At 37.8% G+C, this 21,233-nt stretch overlaps 1 protein-coding gene across 1 annotated transcript in view; it reads left to right on the top strand.

Moving 5' to 3' along the window:
• The window catches only part of LOC141632607 (protein FAR-RED IMPAIRED RESPONSE 1-like), a 74,643-nt gene extending 56,832 nt beyond the window's left edge, over window positions 1-17,811 (top strand). Inside the window, exons 2-4 of the mRNA XM_074445138.1 lie at window positions 14,415-14,884; window positions 15,396-16,543; window positions 16,877-17,811. Coding sequence (XP_074301239.1) covers window positions 14,861-14,884; window positions 15,396-16,543; window positions 16,877-16,898 — 1,194 coding nt within the window. The 5' untranslated portion in view covers window positions 14,415-14,860 and the 3' untranslated portion in view covers window positions 16,899-17,811. The remainder of the gene's footprint in view (window positions 1-14,414; window positions 14,885-15,395; window positions 16,544-16,876) is intronic.
• The last annotated feature ends 3,422 nt before the right edge of the window (window positions 17,812-21,233 follow it).

The following is a 21,233-nucleotide window of genomic DNA, read 5'->3' as shown; positions in this document are numbered from 1 at the left end:
TTGGAGTGGTTAACCTCAGCTCCATACTACGGCACAACAGGTGGTCCACTGTAAAAGATGTGGTACTACGGGGCAGGGAGCTGTCATTTGTCTAGCAGATGATGATGTAGTCTATGGGTTTAGGCAGCGTAGGCAGGCTAGTCATTCTTCTGCACATGTGCCGCCACATCTATTTCAGCAACGAGACTACCAAGAGTCTCCATTTGTTTGGCCGCCGTCACAACAAACTCCTCCTAATAAGCAGAAAGAAGAAATTGCTGAGTTGACGACTATAGTGAAGTCACTTGCTCTTCAAGTGCAAGAAGTTATGTAGACTAAAGACGCCAATATCAAGTCACTTAAAGCTCAGTTGGCTCAAGTATTGGCCGAGCAAATTTCTAGGCGGCCCGAGACCGTCTGTGCTATCCACGCCTGGACTGAAACTCCCTGCGAAGGGCCGGTTCTGCCTACTAATGTTGCAAACACTGTTCAAGAGGAAGGATACAATGCAGTCACGCCTGCCACTGTTAAAGCACTCGATCGAGAGCTTTACTCTACTCGATCGAGTGAAATGCCTGAGGAAGTATTCGATCGAGAGGATGAAAGCTCTCGATCGAGCAATGAGGAAAATCAAGTCCTCGATCGAGTGACACAAGTTGCTCGATCGAGTACAAATGCTAAAAAAATACTTCGATCTGGTTATATAAGTGCTCGAACGAGTAATTTTTTGGCTAATAACAATGAATGGTCGTTTAAATTTATTTTAGACGATATTTCTACAATAAAGGTTAATTCCTTTGTTACTTCTTCTGCAGGTACTGATAGGTTGACGGACCCATAAGCTGGGCATCATACGTTAACTTTGGAGACTGGAACGGTGTGGATTGGTGACCCAGGCGGAGGATTGGACGAGGCTAGGTCGTACAAGAAGAAAGCGCGCAAGAGGGCCAAAAGTGGAGGCCAATACGCCGCGATAAGTTGTTCTTCTCCTGTTGCTCGGATGGTATGGAGACCTAAGGTCAAGCTGATGGATGCTGAGGGAACCTCATCCAGTCAACAACCTTGTTGTGGGCTATTAATTTCTGTCGGTGGATGATAAGAAGAAGGTCGAGTTGAGACCTATCTGAAACTAGCGCTGTTTGGGAGGCAACCCTGAGTTCAAACTATTTAGTTGTTTTTTTCAAACAATTTAGTTTTGTTGTGTGCCTTGATATATAGCCTACTCGGCTATAGACTATGACCAATTTAGCCCTCTTTGCTTTGGCAGTACTTTTGTGCGGTTGCTATTTGCGAATTTGCAGGTACTCTTGCATTCTGTTCGCAACTTAGCTGCCCTGAAGCCGTTAGCTGTGACCTCCCATGTTGCTGGCTGGTTTGGGGAGGTCCCTTCTTCGCGTTATCTTGTAAGTTTTCTGCTTCTGCACTCTCTCTCCTTTTTAGTTTGCATTTCCTTTCCCTCTTTTAGGTACAATGAGGGAATTGTACGGTTTGGTTTGGGGAGGTTTTGCATCCATCTCTGTGTCTGCATCTTGTTTTATTGCATTTCTGTTATTACGTTTAATTTCCGTATACATTGCTTGTTTATTCCCATAAAAAAAAAATCAAAAAAATAAAAAAATTCACCTGTATTTTAGCATATAGGTTGAGTCGGAACGGTTGATTTCCGTGATGAAATTGTACTTTAACTTGACATTTTTACTTGAGCCTTGCACTCTATTGACAATTATTAGCTGAGTCTTACACATATCTACGAGTTTTTGTTCAAATTAAGCTGATTGTTTAGACTTGACCTGATAAATTGGCAACCTACCTTACAATTTCTGAGATTTAGAGCCTTATAACTGGTGACATTCATGACCAGTTCATTAGGAATTGAGAGTAGTACTCCTTGCATAACATGTCCATTACTTTTGCACATTTATGAAATTCGATTTCTTGTCAATTGCATATATATATATATATATATATATATATATATATATATATATATATATATATATATATATATATATATATATATATATATATATATATATATATATATATATATATATATAGGGTCGGGTCAGTGCGAACTAAAATAGGGTATGAATGTACGAACTAATGGTTACCACCCCTTATATTGAATAATCAGAGGTCCAAATTAGATCTCCTACTCCCTGCATAACAAACCCAATCCGCCCACTCTTTATTCCACCACCATCAGGCTTTCACCACCAAGCTCGGCTACACCTATGCCGGAGAACCCAGTTCGACGGCGCACGTGGCCCGACTCATCCCTGCGATGAAACCAACTAACTTAACAACCGACGCACCTCCCTCTCAGCTTCATAATTAATACCCCAACGCCTATCTCTGGCCACTGACGACCACCGGAAGCCGCTGACGGAGGTTGGGTTGCTTCCTTCCACAAGCTTGACAAACGATGCTTCCATGACCAACCGTGAGATTCAAAATGGAGGAATTTATCCCAAAATCCAAAGGATCCAGTCAATTGATCGGCGGTTTTATCCAGAAAATCGTCGACGGGAACTTGAGGCGGAAGTGATAGCGACAGCAGCAAAAGATGTTATTGATGAAAAATGGAAGGTATTGAAGGAGAAGTTGCCTCTGATTGAAGCTTCAGAAGGTGTTATGTGCGGAAGAGCACTGATTTTAAACCTTAGGAAAACACTAAAAGAGCACTGATTTTCTATTATAATGATGATAAGTATTGTGGTTATCTATGTTTGTTATAAGTTGTTATTTCTGAGTTGTTCACGTTTGACCAGTTTTATATCTCTAATTTATGTTTACAATGCTAGCGACAGTTGGGTTTTCTTCTAAAAACCTGCTTGGTACAGGCTCGTTTGGATTCGTATTCAAGAGAAATTTGGATGGAAAAACAGTGGCTGTGAATGTTCTCAACTTGGAACGTCAAGCTGTATCTAACAGTTTCATGGCGGAATGCAAGGCCTTGAGAAATGGTCGTCATCGGAATTTAGTTAGCAAGGTTTAGCATATAGTAATAGGGTGAAATGAGTGATATAATAAGGATATGGTATTATCCGAGGTTTTCGAAATTATGGTTTTCGTCGTAAGACTCATCCGGTATATCCATGATATGTATCTAGTAATTTAAACGTGTGTATCTAGCAAGTTAAAAGTTTGTATCTAATAATTTAATGGTGTATATCTAGCAAGTTGTATATCTAGTGACTTAAAAGTGTATCTAGCAAGCTAAAGATTTGTATTTAGTAATTCAAATAAGTATATTTGTATTTAGTAATTCAAATAAGTGTATCTAGATAGCTAAAAGCATATATCTAACAATTTAAAGAAATATATCTAACAATTTAATGTGATCAAACGAAAGGGACGTGTATCCTAAATGGGATACATGGCATCTCTCAATTTATTAATCTTACATCGCTCAATGTATTTAGTAATTCAAATAAGTGTATCTAGATAGCTAAAAGAGTGTATTTATCTAGTTAGTTAGAGGTATGTATCTAGCAACTTTGAATGTATCTAGCTAGTTAAAGGTAAGTATCTAGCTACATGACGAAGTGTATCTAACTAGCTAGATATACGAAACTAGCAAGTTAAAGGGGTGTATCTAGCTAACTAGGAAAATGTATCTAGAAGCTTAAAGGAATGTATCTAACTAGTTAAAACTTAAAAGATTGTATCTAGCTAGCTAAATGTAAGTATCTTGCAAGTTAAAAGGGTGTATCTAGCTTGCCAAAGGTATGTATTTGACAACTTAAAAGTATCTAATTCGACTTTACTTCTAGCTATCCTACCCCGACATTCGTTAAGTTGTAACAATTTTGTACACATAAAATTGGACATCATTCACTTTCCTATTTAGTGGCGGAGCCTCACATATCTGCAAATATAAATAAAGGAGACTAACTCCTGATAAAACAAGAAAAGTTCCAAACAAGAATGAAACTATAATGGTTTCCTCTGAGTTTGTATGTTCAAGTAGAATTCAGAAATAAAAGAGAGATTGGTTTAAATAATACAGCATTATTCAAACCAATGTAATCTAAAACAACAGAAAACAAATCGGATGAACAAAACAAGACAACGTCGAAAAGTGGAGACAATTAGAGAAGCTTGAGCATATCCTCAGGACTGCTAAAAGTAAAGGCACCACCTTTCTCCAAATTAACAACTTTAGCAACACCGTCATCAACAAGCATAGCATAATCGATGTTTTGCTCAGCCCTATGAGCAAAGTACTTATATCCCTACACTTAAGTTCACTGAATTTTGAAGTTATGCTCAATTTGTGTATCCATAACAGTATACTCGTGTACCTATGGAACTACAATCTGTATCCATAAACCACCACCCACCAAACCCATGTACCACCACCACCGTAATGACCACCACCAGCATGACATCTGCCTGACACCATAACCGTAGTAATACAATGTGTATCCGGGCTGGTGTTATGTGTATCTACCGCCCCCACTGCCACCACCACCACCACTACCACTAATAACCACATCACCACTACCACAACTACCACCACCACCGACAAACACAACATCATGATCAAGATCTAGAAATTCGACCAAATCTCAACATTCGGATTTCCCGTCACCTGACATAGACCACTGCTCCGGACCTATGTCTAACACCACACCCTCCCACTACAACCTACAACAAAACCCAATCACGACCACCCTACCTCAACTCATCCCCTTCAACAACCCAGAAACTCGCCGGTAAATGAGACAACACGGCGCCGACCTCCGGCCCCACTGTCGAGAATCCAAATTTGATATCTTATCTTTTACATCTCAAATAGAATCCAAATTTGACGAGTATAGCTAAAAACTAGTTGGTTTTTCGAAATGAATTGCACTTTTTAGTAGATCTAACAATTGGTTGAAGAATAACAAGAGAAATCATTTAAAAACCCACAATACCAGGCAATAGAGTGACGAAATGTCCTACATGTGAGGCCTCGACGGCGAATAGGGAGGATAAGGAAGCGGCGAGTTTGATGTCGGAGCTCCGGCGACATGACGATGAGGAAGTTTAAAGTGTTGGAGTGATGGAGTTGGGGTTTACGGGAAAGAAGAGAAGAGGTAATTGTTTAAGGCGTTTAATATGATCCCTTTTTGATCTGATTTGATCTAATGGCTAAAAGGGAGTTTGTAAGTTCGCACCGAACTTTAGGTTCGCACAGGATCCTATTTCTATTTCTATATATATATATATATATATATATATATATATATATATATATATATATATATATATATATATATATATATATATATATATATATATATATATATATATATATATAGTTAGTTAGTTAGTTAGTTTCTTGTAAGTTTTGTTTCTTATGGTGAGTTTGTGCTTTAAAATCTCAGTCATTAGTTTATATTAGAGATGAATGGTCAAGATCTAATCTTACCTATCATATAACACCACTGCCATTTACTTATTTTCTCTTTTTTCTAGTGTTACTTTTTTTTTTTACTTTAAATTTTTTTTATCTCCTTTTTTTTACCTCGTGTTATTATGCTGTTGTGCTTTTTTTTTTTACGACTTTGATTTTTTTTTTTCACTTTGTTTTTTTTTTACTTTAATTTTTTTTCTTGTTTTTTACCACGTGTTATTATGCTGTTATTGTGCTTTTTTTTTTTTACTTTGATTTTTTTACGACTTTTTACCACGTGTTATTGTGCTGTTATTGTGCTGTTATTGTTATTCTGGTGTTGTTGTGATGTTATTCTGGTGTCACTTTGATTTTTTTACTACTTTTGATTTTTTTACTTTTTTTCTACCACATGTTATTGTGCTGTTATTCTGGTGTTACTGTTATTCTCAGGGGTGTCTAAGGCGACGGGCAACCACGGGCGTGGGAACCGGGCCTCCGCTTTTGGTCACCATATTACAAGCTTTTATTAATGAAATTCAATACGAACCTCGAAGTATAATATACGTGTGTATTTATATTTGGGGCCTCATTTTTCCTTATGGCACTGGCCTCCAATTATTGTAAGACGACCCTGGTTATTCTGCTGTTATTGTGATGTTATTCCGGTGTCACTTTGTTTTTTTTTTATTACTTTTGATTTTTTTACTTTTTTTTACCACATGTTATTGTGCTGTTATTCTGGTGTTATTGTGATATTATTCCGGTGTCACTTTGATTTTTTTTACTACTTTGATTTTTTACTTTTTCCTACCACATGTTATTGTGCTGTTATTCTGGTGTTACTGTTACTCTGCGGTTATTGTGATGTTATTCCGGTGTCATTTTGATTTTTTTTACTACTTTTGATTTTTTTTACTTTTTTTACGACATGTTATTGTGTTGTTATTCTGGTGTTATTGTGATGTTATTCCGGTGTCACTTTGATTTTTTTTACTACTTTGATTTTTGTAGTCTTTTTTTTTTAATCACGTGTTATTGTGTTGTTATTCTGGTGATATTGTTATTTTGGTGTTATTGTGATGTTATTATGTTGTCACTTTGATTTTTTTTACTACTTTGATTTTTTTTTACTCCACATGTTATTGTGCTGTTATTCTGATGTTATGTTATTATGCTGATATTCTGCTGTTATTGTTATTCTGGTGTTGTGATGTTATTCTGGTGTCACTTTAATTTTTTTTTTACTACTTTGATTTTTTTTACTGTTTTTGTACCACGTGTTATTGTGTACATTGCAACAAAGAATTAGGCTATGCGTGACTCGAACCCACGTCTTTGTACAAGACGTACATTACTCTACCATTGAGCTAATAGCCTTAAAAAGAGTATACATCTCTACAACCAAATCCATCAAACTTAAAAGGGCATAGAAGAGACTCCCACATAGACAACAATAATTTAACCAGAATTGCAAACAAATTGAATCATTTGAGAAGACAACACAACTATGCATAACTGAAAATAATTATGAAAAAGTTGAAGCAAAGGGAATGTCTGGAAAAGAGATTTATGCTGCTGTTTCTTACATGTCTTGTGCAGGTTTTATTCCTCATATTTTATCCTACTATCTGAACATATTCAAGCCCATTTCCTCGTCTTTCTTCAAAAGCCTTTTTTTTTGTTTCCGTCGTAAAATCTGGCTTGAATGTGGTGTAGTACTATAGCTACTTCATGTTAATGCTCGACTTTCTTACTTTCATTCAAATGAACGATAACAAGAACAACATTACCCCAGTTTCCGACTATAGAAATTTAAGATATAGTCATATCAGTCCTGTCTTATGAAGGAAATTAGTTCTACAAATTGTTTATGCAAACTCAACTAATGTATATTATCACTCTATTAGTTTACTAAGCTAGAAAATCTATCCAATGTCAATTATTGACAAAATCAAAACCTAACAAAACTCCTACATCAGTACATCAAAGTGATCATGTCAATTGCCCATAAGCTACAACCAATCCAAAATAAAAGAACACTTGATTGTTAAATTAACTAGTAAAGAGACAAATGTTTCTCTGTATCCTACGGATGTATATACAACCATCTACCCTAAAAGGCAAAGATAAGTAATAGATAATATGTAAATATTTTCTAATTTTGTATGTAAATTATTTAGTTACGATCTTTGCCTAGAATATAGATTAGTTACCTAGTTTATAGGATTGCAATACTTGTATATAAACTGATTTATGATTCAATGAAAGGCACGGAATATAATTCCTTCATGGTATCAGGGACTTCGTTCCTCTGACCTATCTCTTCTCTCCGCTGCTTTACTCCTCCTTCTTCCATGGCTGACAAAAACAATCTTTCCCTCTCGAACATCAAACAATTCATCTCGTCTCCTCTTGAAATTGAGACCTCTGAATATGACTCATGGGCGGAACTCTTCAAAATTCATTGTCGGGCTCACCAGGTTCTTCACCATATCATTCCACCCTCGGAACCACCCAAGACGGTCGTTGACTCGGCTGCCAAAGAAACCTGGGAGCGTAATGATGCTATCGTACTTCAATGGATATATGGTACCATCTCCTCTGAACTTCTCCATACAATCCTAAAGCCGAACTCCACTGCTAAAGACGCTTGGGACCGCTTACAAGGTATTTTTCACGACAATAAAAATACTCGTGCTGTCTATTTAGAAGGTCAATTCACTAATGTCAGCCTTGATAATTTCCAAAATGTCTCGGCCTATTGTCAAGAATTAAAATCCATTGCGGATCGTCTTGGTAATGTTGGCGTCACCATCTCTGATCAACGATTAGTCCTGCAAATTCTTAAAGGTTTAAATGAGACCTATTCCCATGTTGCTTCGTTCATTCAACAAACTGACCCATTACCATCCTTTTATGAGACCCGCTCTCGTCTCGTTCTTGAAGAATCCCGTCTTGCAAACCTTGCTACTAGTAATGCTCAAACTGCTGCTACATCTCTTGTGGCTTCTAAGGCGGCTGACACTAGTACCAATCGTCACACTTCCTCGGGTTTTTCGAATCAGTCCAATAAAAACAGTGGTAACAAGAATTGGAAAGGCAATAACAACAGGAATTGGAAAGGAAAGCAGGGACACAATCACAAAAACAATAAAGGTAAAGATAATAATAATAATAATAATGGTGGAACATCCAGTGATTCTAACTCTGCTCAGACTAGCCAAACCCCTGTTGCTGCAAATCCGTGGACTCAATTCCCTCCATGGATGTGGGCCTCACAATGGGCCATGCCCTCCTGCCCGTACCCAACTACAGCCTGGACTCGTCCTCCACTACCTCGTGGTCAAGCTGGCATACTCGGTCCACATCCGCAGACCCATCAGGCATACCAAGCATACCAGGTACAGCCGCCACAACAACCAGTGTACACACCGACCAACATTGCTGAAGCAATGCACACACTGACTCTGCAACCTCCGGATCCCAACTGGTACATGGATACGGGCGCTACATCTCATATGACCGCCGATCAAGGTACACTCTCGTCCTATTTTCATTCGGGCATAAATAATAATATAATTGTCGGTAGTGGACAGGCTATTCCTGTTTGCGGAACTGGTACTGCTGTTTTGCCATCCCCTCATCCTCCCTTGTCTCTAAAAAACGTCCTCCATGCCCCTAAACTCATTAAAAATTTGATTTCTGTCCGTCGTTTCACTACTGATAATCATGTTTCTATTGAGTTTGATCCGTTAGGTTTCTTTGTGAAGGATATCCGGACGGGAAGAAAATTATGAGATGTGATAGCACGGGTGAACTTTATCCCATCACACCAGTCGGTCCTCAATTACCCACCAGCACGGCTTCCACCAATGTTGCCGTTACCCCTTTCTCGTGGCACTCTCGGCTAGGTCATCCGGGTGCTCCAACATTGCATTCCCTTTCCAAAAATAAACTCATTAGTTGTTCTTCTAATTCTGTTCAGTTTATTTGTGAACCTTGTATTTTGGGCAAACATGTTCGGTTGCCGTTTTATCCCTATGTCTCTCAAACTTTATTTCCGTTTGATATTTTGCACAGCGACTTATGGACATCTCCAATTTTAAGCTCAGCTGGGCACCAATATTATGTTTTGTTTTTGGATGATTTTACTAATTTTTTGTGGACATTTCCAATTGGCAGAAAATCACAAGTATTTCAAATTTTCTCGTCCTTTAGTAACTATATTCACACTCAATTCGGTAAGAAAATAAAATGCTTTCAATGTGACAATGGTCGAGAATTTGATAATGCTTCCTTTCATGCTTTTTGTCACAACAATGGCATGTCTTTTCGATTTTCTTGTCCTCATACATCGTCACAAAATGGAAAGGCTGAGCGTAAAATTAGATCCATAAACAATATTATTCGCACACTTCTCACACAATCTTATGTCCCGCCTATTTTTTGGCATCATGCACTACATATGGCCACATATTTGCTGAACATTCTCCCCTCCAAACTACTCAAAAATATATCCCCGACACAAGCACTGTATCATCGTCTTCCGTCCTATGATCATTTGCGAGTATTTGGGTGTCTTTGTTATCCTCTTATCCCATCAACAACCATAAACAAACTCCAACCTCGTTCAACTCCTTGTGTCTTCTTGGGTTATCCCTTAAACCATCGCGGCTATAAGTGTTATGATCTTTCAAGCCGAAAAATATTCATTTCTCGTCATGTCATCTTTGACGAGACCAAGTTTCCGTTTCAGGATGTGCACTCCCCTACTCCCTCTACCTATAATTGGCTCCTGGACACTCCTTGTCCTTCCCCTGAAACCACGCACCCTGACCCATTTTCCCCTCCTTCGTCTCCTGGTTAGCATACTCCTCCTCGGTCTAATCCAGCCACCCCGAGTCCCCCTCCTCGGTCAAACCCCAGCTCTCCTCCCCGGTCAATCCCGAGCCCTCATCCTAGGACCCACCCGAGCCCTCCACCCAGGTCCATGACCACTCGTGCTATGCGTGGTATCTATAAACCCATCACCAGAATTAACCTCTCTGCCACTACCGTCCAATCTCCTCTCCCAAAAAATCCCAAAGCAGCTCTATCCGACCCAAACTGGAAAGCCGCCATGACTGATGAGTATAATGCTCTAATTGAAAATGGGACGTGGGTCTTAGTACCTCGTCCGGCTAATGTCAATGTTATTTGGTCGATGTGGATTTTTCGTATTAAAAAACGTGCTGATGGTTCTTTTGAGCGTTATAAGGCTCGTCTTGTAGGTGATGGCAGGTCTCAACAGGTGGGCATTGATTGCGAGGAAACTTTTAGTCCAGTCGTTAAGCCGACTACTATTCGGACAGTACTCAGCCTTGCTCTCTCCAAAAAGTGGTCAATTCATCAATTAGATGTAAAAAATGCCTTCCTACATGGAAATCTCAATGAAACTGTGTACATGTATCAGCCCATGGGTTTTCGAGATTCGGCTCGTCCTGACCATGTATGCAAATTACAAAAGTCTCTATACGGACTCAAACAAGCTCCACGTGCTTGGTACCAACGCTTTGCGGATTTTGTGTCCACTATTGGGTTTTCCCATAGCCGCTGTGATCATTCTCTTTTTATTTACTGTAAAGGCTCTGACATGGCTTATCTTCTTTTATATGTGGATGACATAATTCTTACAGCCTCCTCGGATACACTTCGGCAGTCCCTTATGCAGCTACTTGCGTTGGAATTCTCTATGAAAGACTTGAGCCCGCTGAGTTCCTTCCTCGGTATTTCAGTCTCACGTCACAATGCAGGCCTTTTCCTCACTCAGCACACTCATGCTACTGAGATAATTGCCCGCGCTGGTATGTCAAACTGTAAACCGTGTGCCACTCCTGTCGACACTAATAAAAAATTAAGTGAGAATGCAGGGCAGCCGGTTGATGATCCTCAAAGTTACCGGAGCTTGGCAGGGGCTCTGCAATATTTAACGTTCACGCGGTCGGATATTTCTTATGCTGTACAACAGATTTGTTTGCATATGCATGACCCTCGTGAAGCGCATTTGGCAGCTCTAAAACGTATAATTCGTTACATACAAGGCACCACATCTCTTGGTTTACACCTATATTCCTCACGTGATATGGCTCTTGTTGCATATACCGACGCTGATTGGGCCGGGTGTCCGGACACCCGTCGTTCCACTTCGGGATATGGAATTTATCTGGGTGACAATTTGGTTTCCTGGTCTTCAAAGCGGCAGCCTACCATATCTCGCTCAAGTGCGGAAGCCGAATACCGTGGAGTTGCTAACGTAGTATCTGAGTCCTGTTGGCTCCGAAATTTATTATTGGAACTCCATGCTCCACCATCAAAGGCTACTATTGTATACTGTGACAATGTCAGTGCGATATACCTCACAGGCAATCCCGTTCAGCACCAACGCACAAAACACATTGAGATTGACATACATTTTGTTCGCGAAAAGGTTACCCGTGGGCAAGTTCGAGTCTTACATATCCCCTCGAAACAACAAACGGCTGACATCTTCACTAAAGGGTTACCCCGGGTATTATTTGACGATTTTCGGTCCAGTCTCAATGTCCGTGAACCTCCCGTTTCGACTGCGGGGGTGTAATAGATAATATGTAAATATTTTCTAATTTTGTATGTAAATTATTTAGTTACGATCTTTGCCTAGAATATAGATTAGTTACCTAGTTTATAGGATTGCAATACTTGTATATAAACTGATTTATGATTCAATGAAAGGCACGGAATATAATTCCTTCAATAAGCTTACCTTCATTCCGACAACCTCCTTCGAACATAGTGCTTTCAGTTGGAGTTGCTAAATACTACGAAGTATCTTGCGGATAGTTTGTTCTTTTTTCCATATTGTAACTTAGAAATCGAAATAATCGATAAAAATTACTGCTATAACAACCAGTTTTCAACTACTCCGTATATAACAAACTAGCACAGAGAATTGATGCATAATTGGTGAAACCGAGAAGAGAATTGGTGAAATTGAGAAGATATCAATAATGAAGTACCATAAGGAAACATATATATTAAGCTCGACTCAATTTTTAAATGGTAAGTTTACCCAATAATCAATCAAAATTCATATAGTAATGATATATCAAGAGTTATACCTGTATTTGTAGCCGACAGTCTGATGACTTGCCATTAAATTGATGAATCTGGTGCAGTGTTAATGAATTTGATAAGAAATCAGATATTGAAAGTTTGATCCTGGGGTTTTTTCTAGAGATTTTGGGGTTTTTTTTTTTTTTTTTTTTTTTTTTTTTTTTTTTTTTTATAGAGAGGGGTTAGAGAGATAAGTTTAACTATCTTAATGGGCGGAGATTAAGAAGATTAGGTTTGTGTGTGTTTGCTTTTATCTGCGCGCGATGTTTTGTTAAATCAATTGTTTTATGCCATTAAATCTCAGCTCTTCAATTACTATTATCTAATGGATGGGATTTTAAAGCACAAACTCACTATAAGAACCAAACTCACGTGATATATATATATATATATATATATATATATATATATATATATAAAAGTTCTTCTAAGTTCTTAATATCTTTTGAGTCCCTAAGTCTTTATTAGAACCCTTGGATTAGGAGAATGGAGAGTGGAGATTTGCCTACTTTAAGCCCATTATAGGCGTGAAAAAAAAAAGGAAATAGGGTGAGCAGGAGAGAGAAGGGATGTGTCAGTACAATTGGCTATTACCCACTGTGCACACACAAACACATACATAATCACTCAACAACCTTCCTCAACACATTTCTAAACATACTCCACCAAAACACAATTTGAAAAAAAAAAACTCATCAGACTGGCGAAAATTGAGAGCAAATCTTACTTTCTTCATTTCCCATCTTCCTTTATCAGCTTGCATTATCAGCTTCCTTGATCATCTTCCATTATTATCCTCGAAGCTCAGAAACAAACAACAAGACCAACGTCCAACGTAAAAATGACGGATTTGCAAATGGTTCCATTTGGCCATGGTAATTATTGGATTGTTTTATTTTATTTTCTTCATGTTAGTTTATATATCATATTTTTATGAAAACATTAGGTTAGATATTAACAGTTCTTTAAATATGATGAGGAAGTGTATTTTAGGTTATTTTTTAAGCTTGTTTTTTATTATGTAAAATCAGAATCCACTCTTTTAACATGAACTCCATCATTATGGAGTTCAATATCAACTCTGTGAATAATAAGTTAAACTTCTCCATGATGGAAGTTAAACTCTGTGAATAATAAGTTCAACATCATAGTGTCAGGCTTGAAATTTATAACAGTGAATTCGATGAAATTGTAATTTTAACTGCAAAAGGTGTGATTTTAAGCCACCAAAGTATTATTGTAATTATTATGCAGGCAAAGGAATTTCAAAAGTGTAATATTTGTATCTTAAATTGAAATTGTCAATATCGTAAGTATAACTTATAAAAGTGTAATTATATCTGATAAAAGTATAATTTTAACAGGTAAAAGTGTTATTGTAAGAGACAAAATATGTCAGTTTTCAAACTGTAATTGTTATAATTACAAGTATAATTGTAACAGACAAAAGTGTAATTATAACAACCAAATGGTTTATTGTAAATGAGTAAAAGCAAGTTTTGAAACTGTAATTGTAATAATAAAAAGTATAATTCTAACAGATTGGACTGTAATTTTAACAGGTTAAATTGTTATTATAACAGGCAAAAGTTCTAAATTTGTAAACATTAATTCTTACTAGTAAAAGTGTGATTGCAAAAGACAATTTCTGTAAGTTTTCAAACTGTAATTTTAATAGAAACAAGTATAATTGTAACACAGAAATGTGTAATTTTAACAACCAAAGGGTTGATTGTAACAGAAAAGCTGCAAGTTTATAAACTAGAATTGTAATAGTAGAAAGTATAATTCTAACAGGAAAAAGTGTAATTATAACTACGAAAAGTGTAATTTTAAGAAATATATAATTTGAACAAATATATGGGTTACTTTAAGTTGTTATGAAAACAATTGATAATAATTACGCTATTGTCAGATAATATTGAGCACAATGGAAAACGAAAGCCGAACGAAGAAGAATTTTGCAAAGATGTTGAAGCTAAGTTCACCCCCTATGTTGGTCAGGAATTCCTGGAAATAGAGGAAGCAGTGACATTTTATAGAATTTATGCTGTTGCTTGTGGTTTTGATGTGCGTAAGTACACGACTAAGAGATGGCGTGGAGGGGAGATCAAATCTAAACTGTTGGTTTGCAACCGGGAGGGGTTCAAACAGAAGGGACAATTGGAGTGTAGTGGCGGCCAGGACTCAGGTAGGAGACACAAAGTCAGGCGTGTTGGTTGCAAAGCGAGGATTAGGCTGTTCTTGATAAAGGGGGAATTACGAATTGACAGATTCCACAGTGGGCACAACCATGAACTCGTATCAGCCAGAGATAGAGAGTTCCAAAAGTTGGCATGCAACATAACAGACTATCACAAAATGATAATCCTTTATAATTCAAGGGTGAGTTAATTAAAATTACACTTGTCTTGATTAAAATTACACTTGTTTATGTTATAATTTCACTTTAATTTGTTAGAATTACACTTTTGTCAACTAAAATGACACTTTTTGCGTCTACAATTACATTTTTTCTTCTTAAAAGAACACTTTTCTTTTTTTGAACTTATACATTTGTATCTGTTTTCTCTATCAGCCAGAGATAGAGAGTTTCAAAAGTTGGCATGCAACATAACAGACTATCAGAAAATGATAATCCTTTATAATTCAAGGCTGAGTTGATTGGAATTACACTTTTCTTGATTAAAATTACACTTGTTTATGTTATAATTTCACTTTATTTTGTTAGAATTACACTTTTGTCATCTAAAATGACACTTTTTGAGTCTACAATTACATTTTCTATTGTTAAAACAACACTTTTCTTTATTTGAACTGATATATTTGTATCTGTTTTAATTATGTTTTTGATGATTAAAATCCGTACATCTAAAAGATTGTCAATAATCAACAGCTGAAGATAGGAGCTACGAAGACTTACAAAATTCTGAAGGAACATGTTAATGGGTTTGAAAACATCGGTGCTAGTTTGAATTCTTTTAAGAACTTTCACAGGGATGTGAAATGCTACATTCATGAACGGGACGGTCAGATGTTCGTGGACCACTTTAAGGAATTGGCTGTTACTAGACCAGGGTTCTTCTTTGACTATGATGTTGATTCTGACGGTAGCCTTAGTAAAGCTATATGGGCCGACGGGATCGCTAGAAGGAACTACTCAGTTTTTGGGGATGCAGTGTCATTCGACCCGACGTATTCCACCAATAAGTATGACATGTCATTCACACCTTTCACGGGGGTTGATAATCATAAACGGTCAGTCACTTTCTGTGGAGCGCTTGTTGCTCATGAAGATGCAGACTCGTTTAAATGGGTGTTCACCCGTTTTCTGGGTGCGATGGGTGGCAAAGAGCCTAAGTACATTATCACCGATCAGGATCCTGGTATTCTTAAAGCGGTGCCATTGGTGTTCAAGACAGCGCGCCACCGCTATTGTATGTGGCATATCATGAACAAGGTTCCAAGCAAGTATGGAATGGCGAGAGATGATTATTCAGTGTTTCTAAAGAAATTGAATGCCATAATATGGGATGAAGACATTGAAGCGGCAGAGTTCGATGCAAAATGGGAAGAAATTGGCAGGGAACACAATGTTAATAACATTGACTGGTTCCAAGAAATGTACGCTAAAAGGAAGCAGTGGGTTATGGCTCATTGTAGGGACCTAGATATGGGAGGTGTTATGAGGACAACCCAAAGATCAGAGAGCGAAAATAGTTTTTTTAAGAGATTTGAGAGTAAGTCAGGAACATTAGTTGAGTTTACGATGCGTTTTGACAGCGCGATGGACCAGCAAAGACACACACAGAAACAGATTGACAACTGTAACAGACACAGTTTCCCTGAAATATCAACGCATCTAGCTATTGAAGTGCACGGGGCGGAAGTGTACAGTCATAAAGTATTCGAGGAATTTAAAGAAGAGGCCAAGTGCTCAATTGGTACTTGTAAAAGTAGAGGATTCACTGAGTGTGGCTCTTTAGAAGTGACCACTGTAAGAGATGCAAACAGGGAGAGAAATTATGAGGTCACATACGCCAGGTATCATTCTGTAGCATTTGTTTACTAAAATTATACTTTTATCCGTTAAAATTATACTTTTGTTGATTAGATTTACACCTAGGGTTGTTAGAATTATACGTTGGGTTGTTAAAATAATACTTTGGGTTGCTAAAGTTATACTTTAATCCGTTAAAATTACACTTTTATTGATTAGTATTACACTTTGGGTAGTTAAAATTACAAATTTATTAAAGTTATACTTTTATCCGTTACAATCACACTTTTATTGATTAAAATGCTACTTTTGTGTATTACAGTCACACTTTCATCTGACTGATTTAACTAACATAGTACTCTATATTGTTGAACTAGATACATTGAAAGCCACTTGTAGCTGCAGAATGCTTGAGAGGAAAGGCATTATTTGCCGGCATGTCATATGGATTTACTCATCAAACGGAGTGAAGATTATTCCAGAACAATGTATTGTTAAAAGATGGTGTAAAGATGCAAGGTTGTCTAAAATGTTCGATTGTAATGGTGAAGCAACTGAGGACGTTGATATAATAGATGGAAAACAGATTGCGATGTCAGTAATGTGGTCGGAGATTCATCAGACAGTTGGGTTGCTCATGGGCAAATTGAAGAATGATGTCGAGAACTTCTCTAGTCTAATTAGACAGTTTAAGGAGAAACTCTCACCATTAGGATCACCATTGAATAAACGACAACAGTTGGAGAAAATTCTTGGATGTTCTCCTAGTGAGGAGATAACCATTTTGCCGCCCAAGAAATCCAAGAACAAAGGGAGCGGAAAGAAAATGTTGTCGAAGAAGGAAAAAGCAGTTGCTTTGGCAAGGAAGCCAAAACGTATGTGTAAAAATTGCAAGCGATTAGCTAACCATGACAAAAGGAACTGCCCTAACCCATTCGCAGAGCACCCGCCAGTGTCGCAATCATCAGAAACCTCGTCGGAAGAAGAAGAAGATGGAGAAGACGAAGAAGAAGGAGAAGAAGACGAAGAAGAAGAAGAAGAAGAAGAAGAAGAAGAAGAAGGCATCTTAGAATAATCAATTTAATACGTAATAAGTAGTACAATTTTTTGGGATGTCTACACAAAATACGAGGTACAACATGAACATTTCGTATTGTGTTTAGACATCAAAGCGCCAGAAGACAACGGTCGCCGTTGGTATTACAATGTATTTTGATGAAGTATTTTTTATTAGACGACACAGTTATAATGTGCAAATTCAGAACGTTGAAATTTTCACTCTTGACTATTATGACAAATTATGTTCTTCAAAGTACACATAGTTATTATTGCACCATCTTTCAGATAGGTAAAACAACATTACTATCTTTTCATAAATAAAACTACTAAAATGACACTTTTGCCTTTTAAAATTACATTTATATTTGATGTAATGTAAGGTCTATCATCACTTTGCTATGGCCTGTTAGAATTACACTTCGACGGTTAGAATTACACTTTTGTGTATTACAGTCACACTTTCTTCCTCGATCGATTTAACTAACATATTACTCTATATTGTTGAAGTAGATACATTGAAAGACAGTTGTGGCTGCATCTTGCTTGAGAGGAAAAGGCATTCTTTTATAGAATGTTGTAAGATTATTTACACAAAAACTAACTGTCTACATTAAGGTTGCTAACATCTGCAAATAATACCAAGTATGAAATAAGTGTTTACATAGCCAAGGGAATATTCCCACAAAAACAGAACTACTAAATTAAGGTTGTTATTTTTTCACATTGGCACGGGGCTGTCTACGCTTCGTTGTAATACCTTCCACAGTTTGTCCTTCGTGCTAACAAAAGCTTTGACCTTCTCGAGCACACCTTCGCGCAAAATGTTCATGTCCGCGTAACGAGGGTAGCTACCACATTTGGATCACCAAATAGCGCCGTGATTTCTTCTTCTCGAGGTCTTCATGCTGAAAAGGAAGACCCTCGTATAAGAGCATCGCCATCATGGTGAAGCAGGACCGACGGTTGGTTGAGAGTTGGTGACATCCCGCTGAAAGGTATCTGGCGCAACACATAATTAGGAATTTCCCGTGCCCTAGTGTTCTTCTTTTCCTTATCCCGTGATTCTAAATAATCACTCACTGCGCTAGACTGCAAATGTACATAATTACCTTATAAAAACGATTGAACAAAAAATATAGCATTCGGAAGAAAGCGATCGACAATAACTTACAATTAAACGCTATTTGCTTTGCCAAATCGACTTTTTCAAGTCGAATGCCTTTGCCCGAAATCGCAAGTCGATTGTATTTGATTTGTGATTGATACATACGCATGCAAAATGGTCGTCAATGCAGAACGGGACAAATAGCAAGTCTGTTTTCAAGTTAACGGTACGCTCACCGCCGACGATGAAGGTGTCCCGGATCCGTACAGTCGTCATAGTTCTTTGTCGATTGTGTGCCTGGTTGCTCAAACGTCCCGAGCATACGCAAAAGTAAATCCTTGAAAAGGCAAACAAGTGAACATGATTAATGTGGTTACATTGTCACCCAAAATTACACTATTGTCCCTTAAAATTACACTTCACACGGTTAGAATGACACTTTTGTGGATTAAAAGAACTAAAGTGAAACATTCACATAATAACACTGTAATTAAGAAAAGTGTCATTCTAAGTAACAAAGGTGTAATAGAAGTGGACATAAATATTATGCAATGATAAATGGAATTACCATGTGACGTATACCAAAGAATGACATCCTCATTTGGTCGCCATATTCCTCCTTCTCCAAATGGTTCATCAAAATCGACCAAAGACTCGATCACATTTAACGACATAAGGTTTTCAGCATCAAGGACATAATGTCTTTTCTCCGAAGCGTTGCGTGACGGGTGTACTGCATCATTGTTCACCTTTGCACTCCGTAATATTAAAGAAGTCGTTAATTAATGTAAAATAAATGTGAAAAATAAACTGAGTATCCTTGATTAAAGAAGTAGTTAATTAAGCCAGATTGACAGACCGTTCATCATAAGTGTGGTCATCTAACAAGAAATAGTCGGCAACATGCTTCCTCCTGTTTTTAATATCCTTTATTAACGCTTGGTTGCCCCGGAGCAGCTTCGACACCACATTTGTGTTGAGACCACCTCTACCACAGTCGAGAGAGCAACCCAACCCGTCCCCCTTTCCACGGGGATGGCTCTTAACAGAGGATAGCGCTTTAACAGATGGAATGCGCATGGCAACAGGCGTCGCCTCCATAACGGGCTCTTCAAATTCAGTTACGCGCGCACGTTTTGTGGACTCCAGCCCTATGTCACCATCTGTTTTCCTCTTAACAGCATTCAACTTTCTTGTCAACGGATGTCCAGCAGTCGTTTTGAAAAAACCAACCCTCGTCAGGATATCTTCTCTGATACTGTTAATGTCACAGAGGACGAGTATTGCGGTAATCTCAGCACGATACAAACTCACAGTATCCTCTTTCCCGAGGTCACATTGAAAAGGGCTTCCGCGGTAGAACATCATATGTAGCATCATGAAAACGCCACAGTCATTTCTCGAATACCCTTGACCTTGCCAGCTGAACTCAATGTTGACAATCTTGAACCCGCTGACCTTTGCCCCCTTAGACAGCCCTTTAGACACCAAATACTTCCCCATTATATTTGCCTGAACATGAAAAAACGTCAGTGTGTTAACGTAGTACGACCCATATAAATTGGTTGACTTGTGGATATCGGACACTTACCGAAATACGCGCTATCCCTCCGTAAGGGAGCGTTTCTATTGGGTCATCGTACTTGCGGTTGTCGAGGTAGTCAATCTGCTCGGTGAGAAAGTTGATGCACACGCAGCTGTAGTGATCACCGTCGCCAGATAACACGGGCAGAAAGATCTGCACTGTTTGTCGCTAAGATCAGAACAAGGAAAACTTAAAAACCATGAGACAAGATTACATGTTTTGTTACCTACCATGTCCGTATTTGGAATGGTGCACGACGGAGTTTCACCCAGGCATCCCAAACCACCATAAATGTCTTCGTCTTTGTTCAACACTTTCCCAAGCTTTTGAGCGTTCCAAATATACCTTGCGGGGTCCTTTAATTTGAAAAGTGTTAAATGCGTGAACAGATAATTAAAAGAGCTATTTTATAAAAATAAAGTGAACCTTTAACCAAAAAAAGTGTTAGAATAAACTCAGAAGGGAGATGTTAAAAGTATAATTTAAACAATCAAAAGTGTAATTCTAACGGCAAAAAGTATCATTTTAACGGATAAATGTGCAATTTCAACATACAAAACGAACTTTTTAACTTTAAAAAGTATAATTCTAACGGACAAATGTGTAATTTTAACACACAAAGGTAACATTTTTACTTACAGTGTGACTTAGTCCAAAGAAAGAACGGGATATGTCCGAAGGTTTCATGATGTGGTTGAGTAGCAAGCACCAACCATCAATAACACTTGTCATGATTTGCTCCCGAGGGTTCAAAGTTGCAATATCTTCCCAGGTAATGAAATAAAACTCGCTGAATTGGACCAATCGTTCCCTACAAAAAAAAAATGTAATTAGCGATCAAATATATATATAATTAGGAATGTTAAGGGCCTCTTGTAAAGAATAATACACTTACAACTCGTTAAACGCGTCTGACTGATTGAACGCATAGTCAATCACATATTTCCTGTCACTGAACATTGGCACTAGGAGCTCCTGACTGAAT

Source organism: Silene latifolia, chromosome Y (genome assembly GCF_048544455.1).
Source record: "Silene latifolia isolate original U9 population chromosome Y, ASM4854445v1, whole genome shotgun sequence".
NCBI lineage: Eukaryota > Viridiplantae > Streptophyta > Magnoliopsida > Caryophyllales > Caryophyllaceae > Silene > Silene latifolia.
The sequence above is the reverse complement of the archived record's forward strand: the minus strand, read 5'-3'. Positions and strand labels throughout refer to the sequence as shown.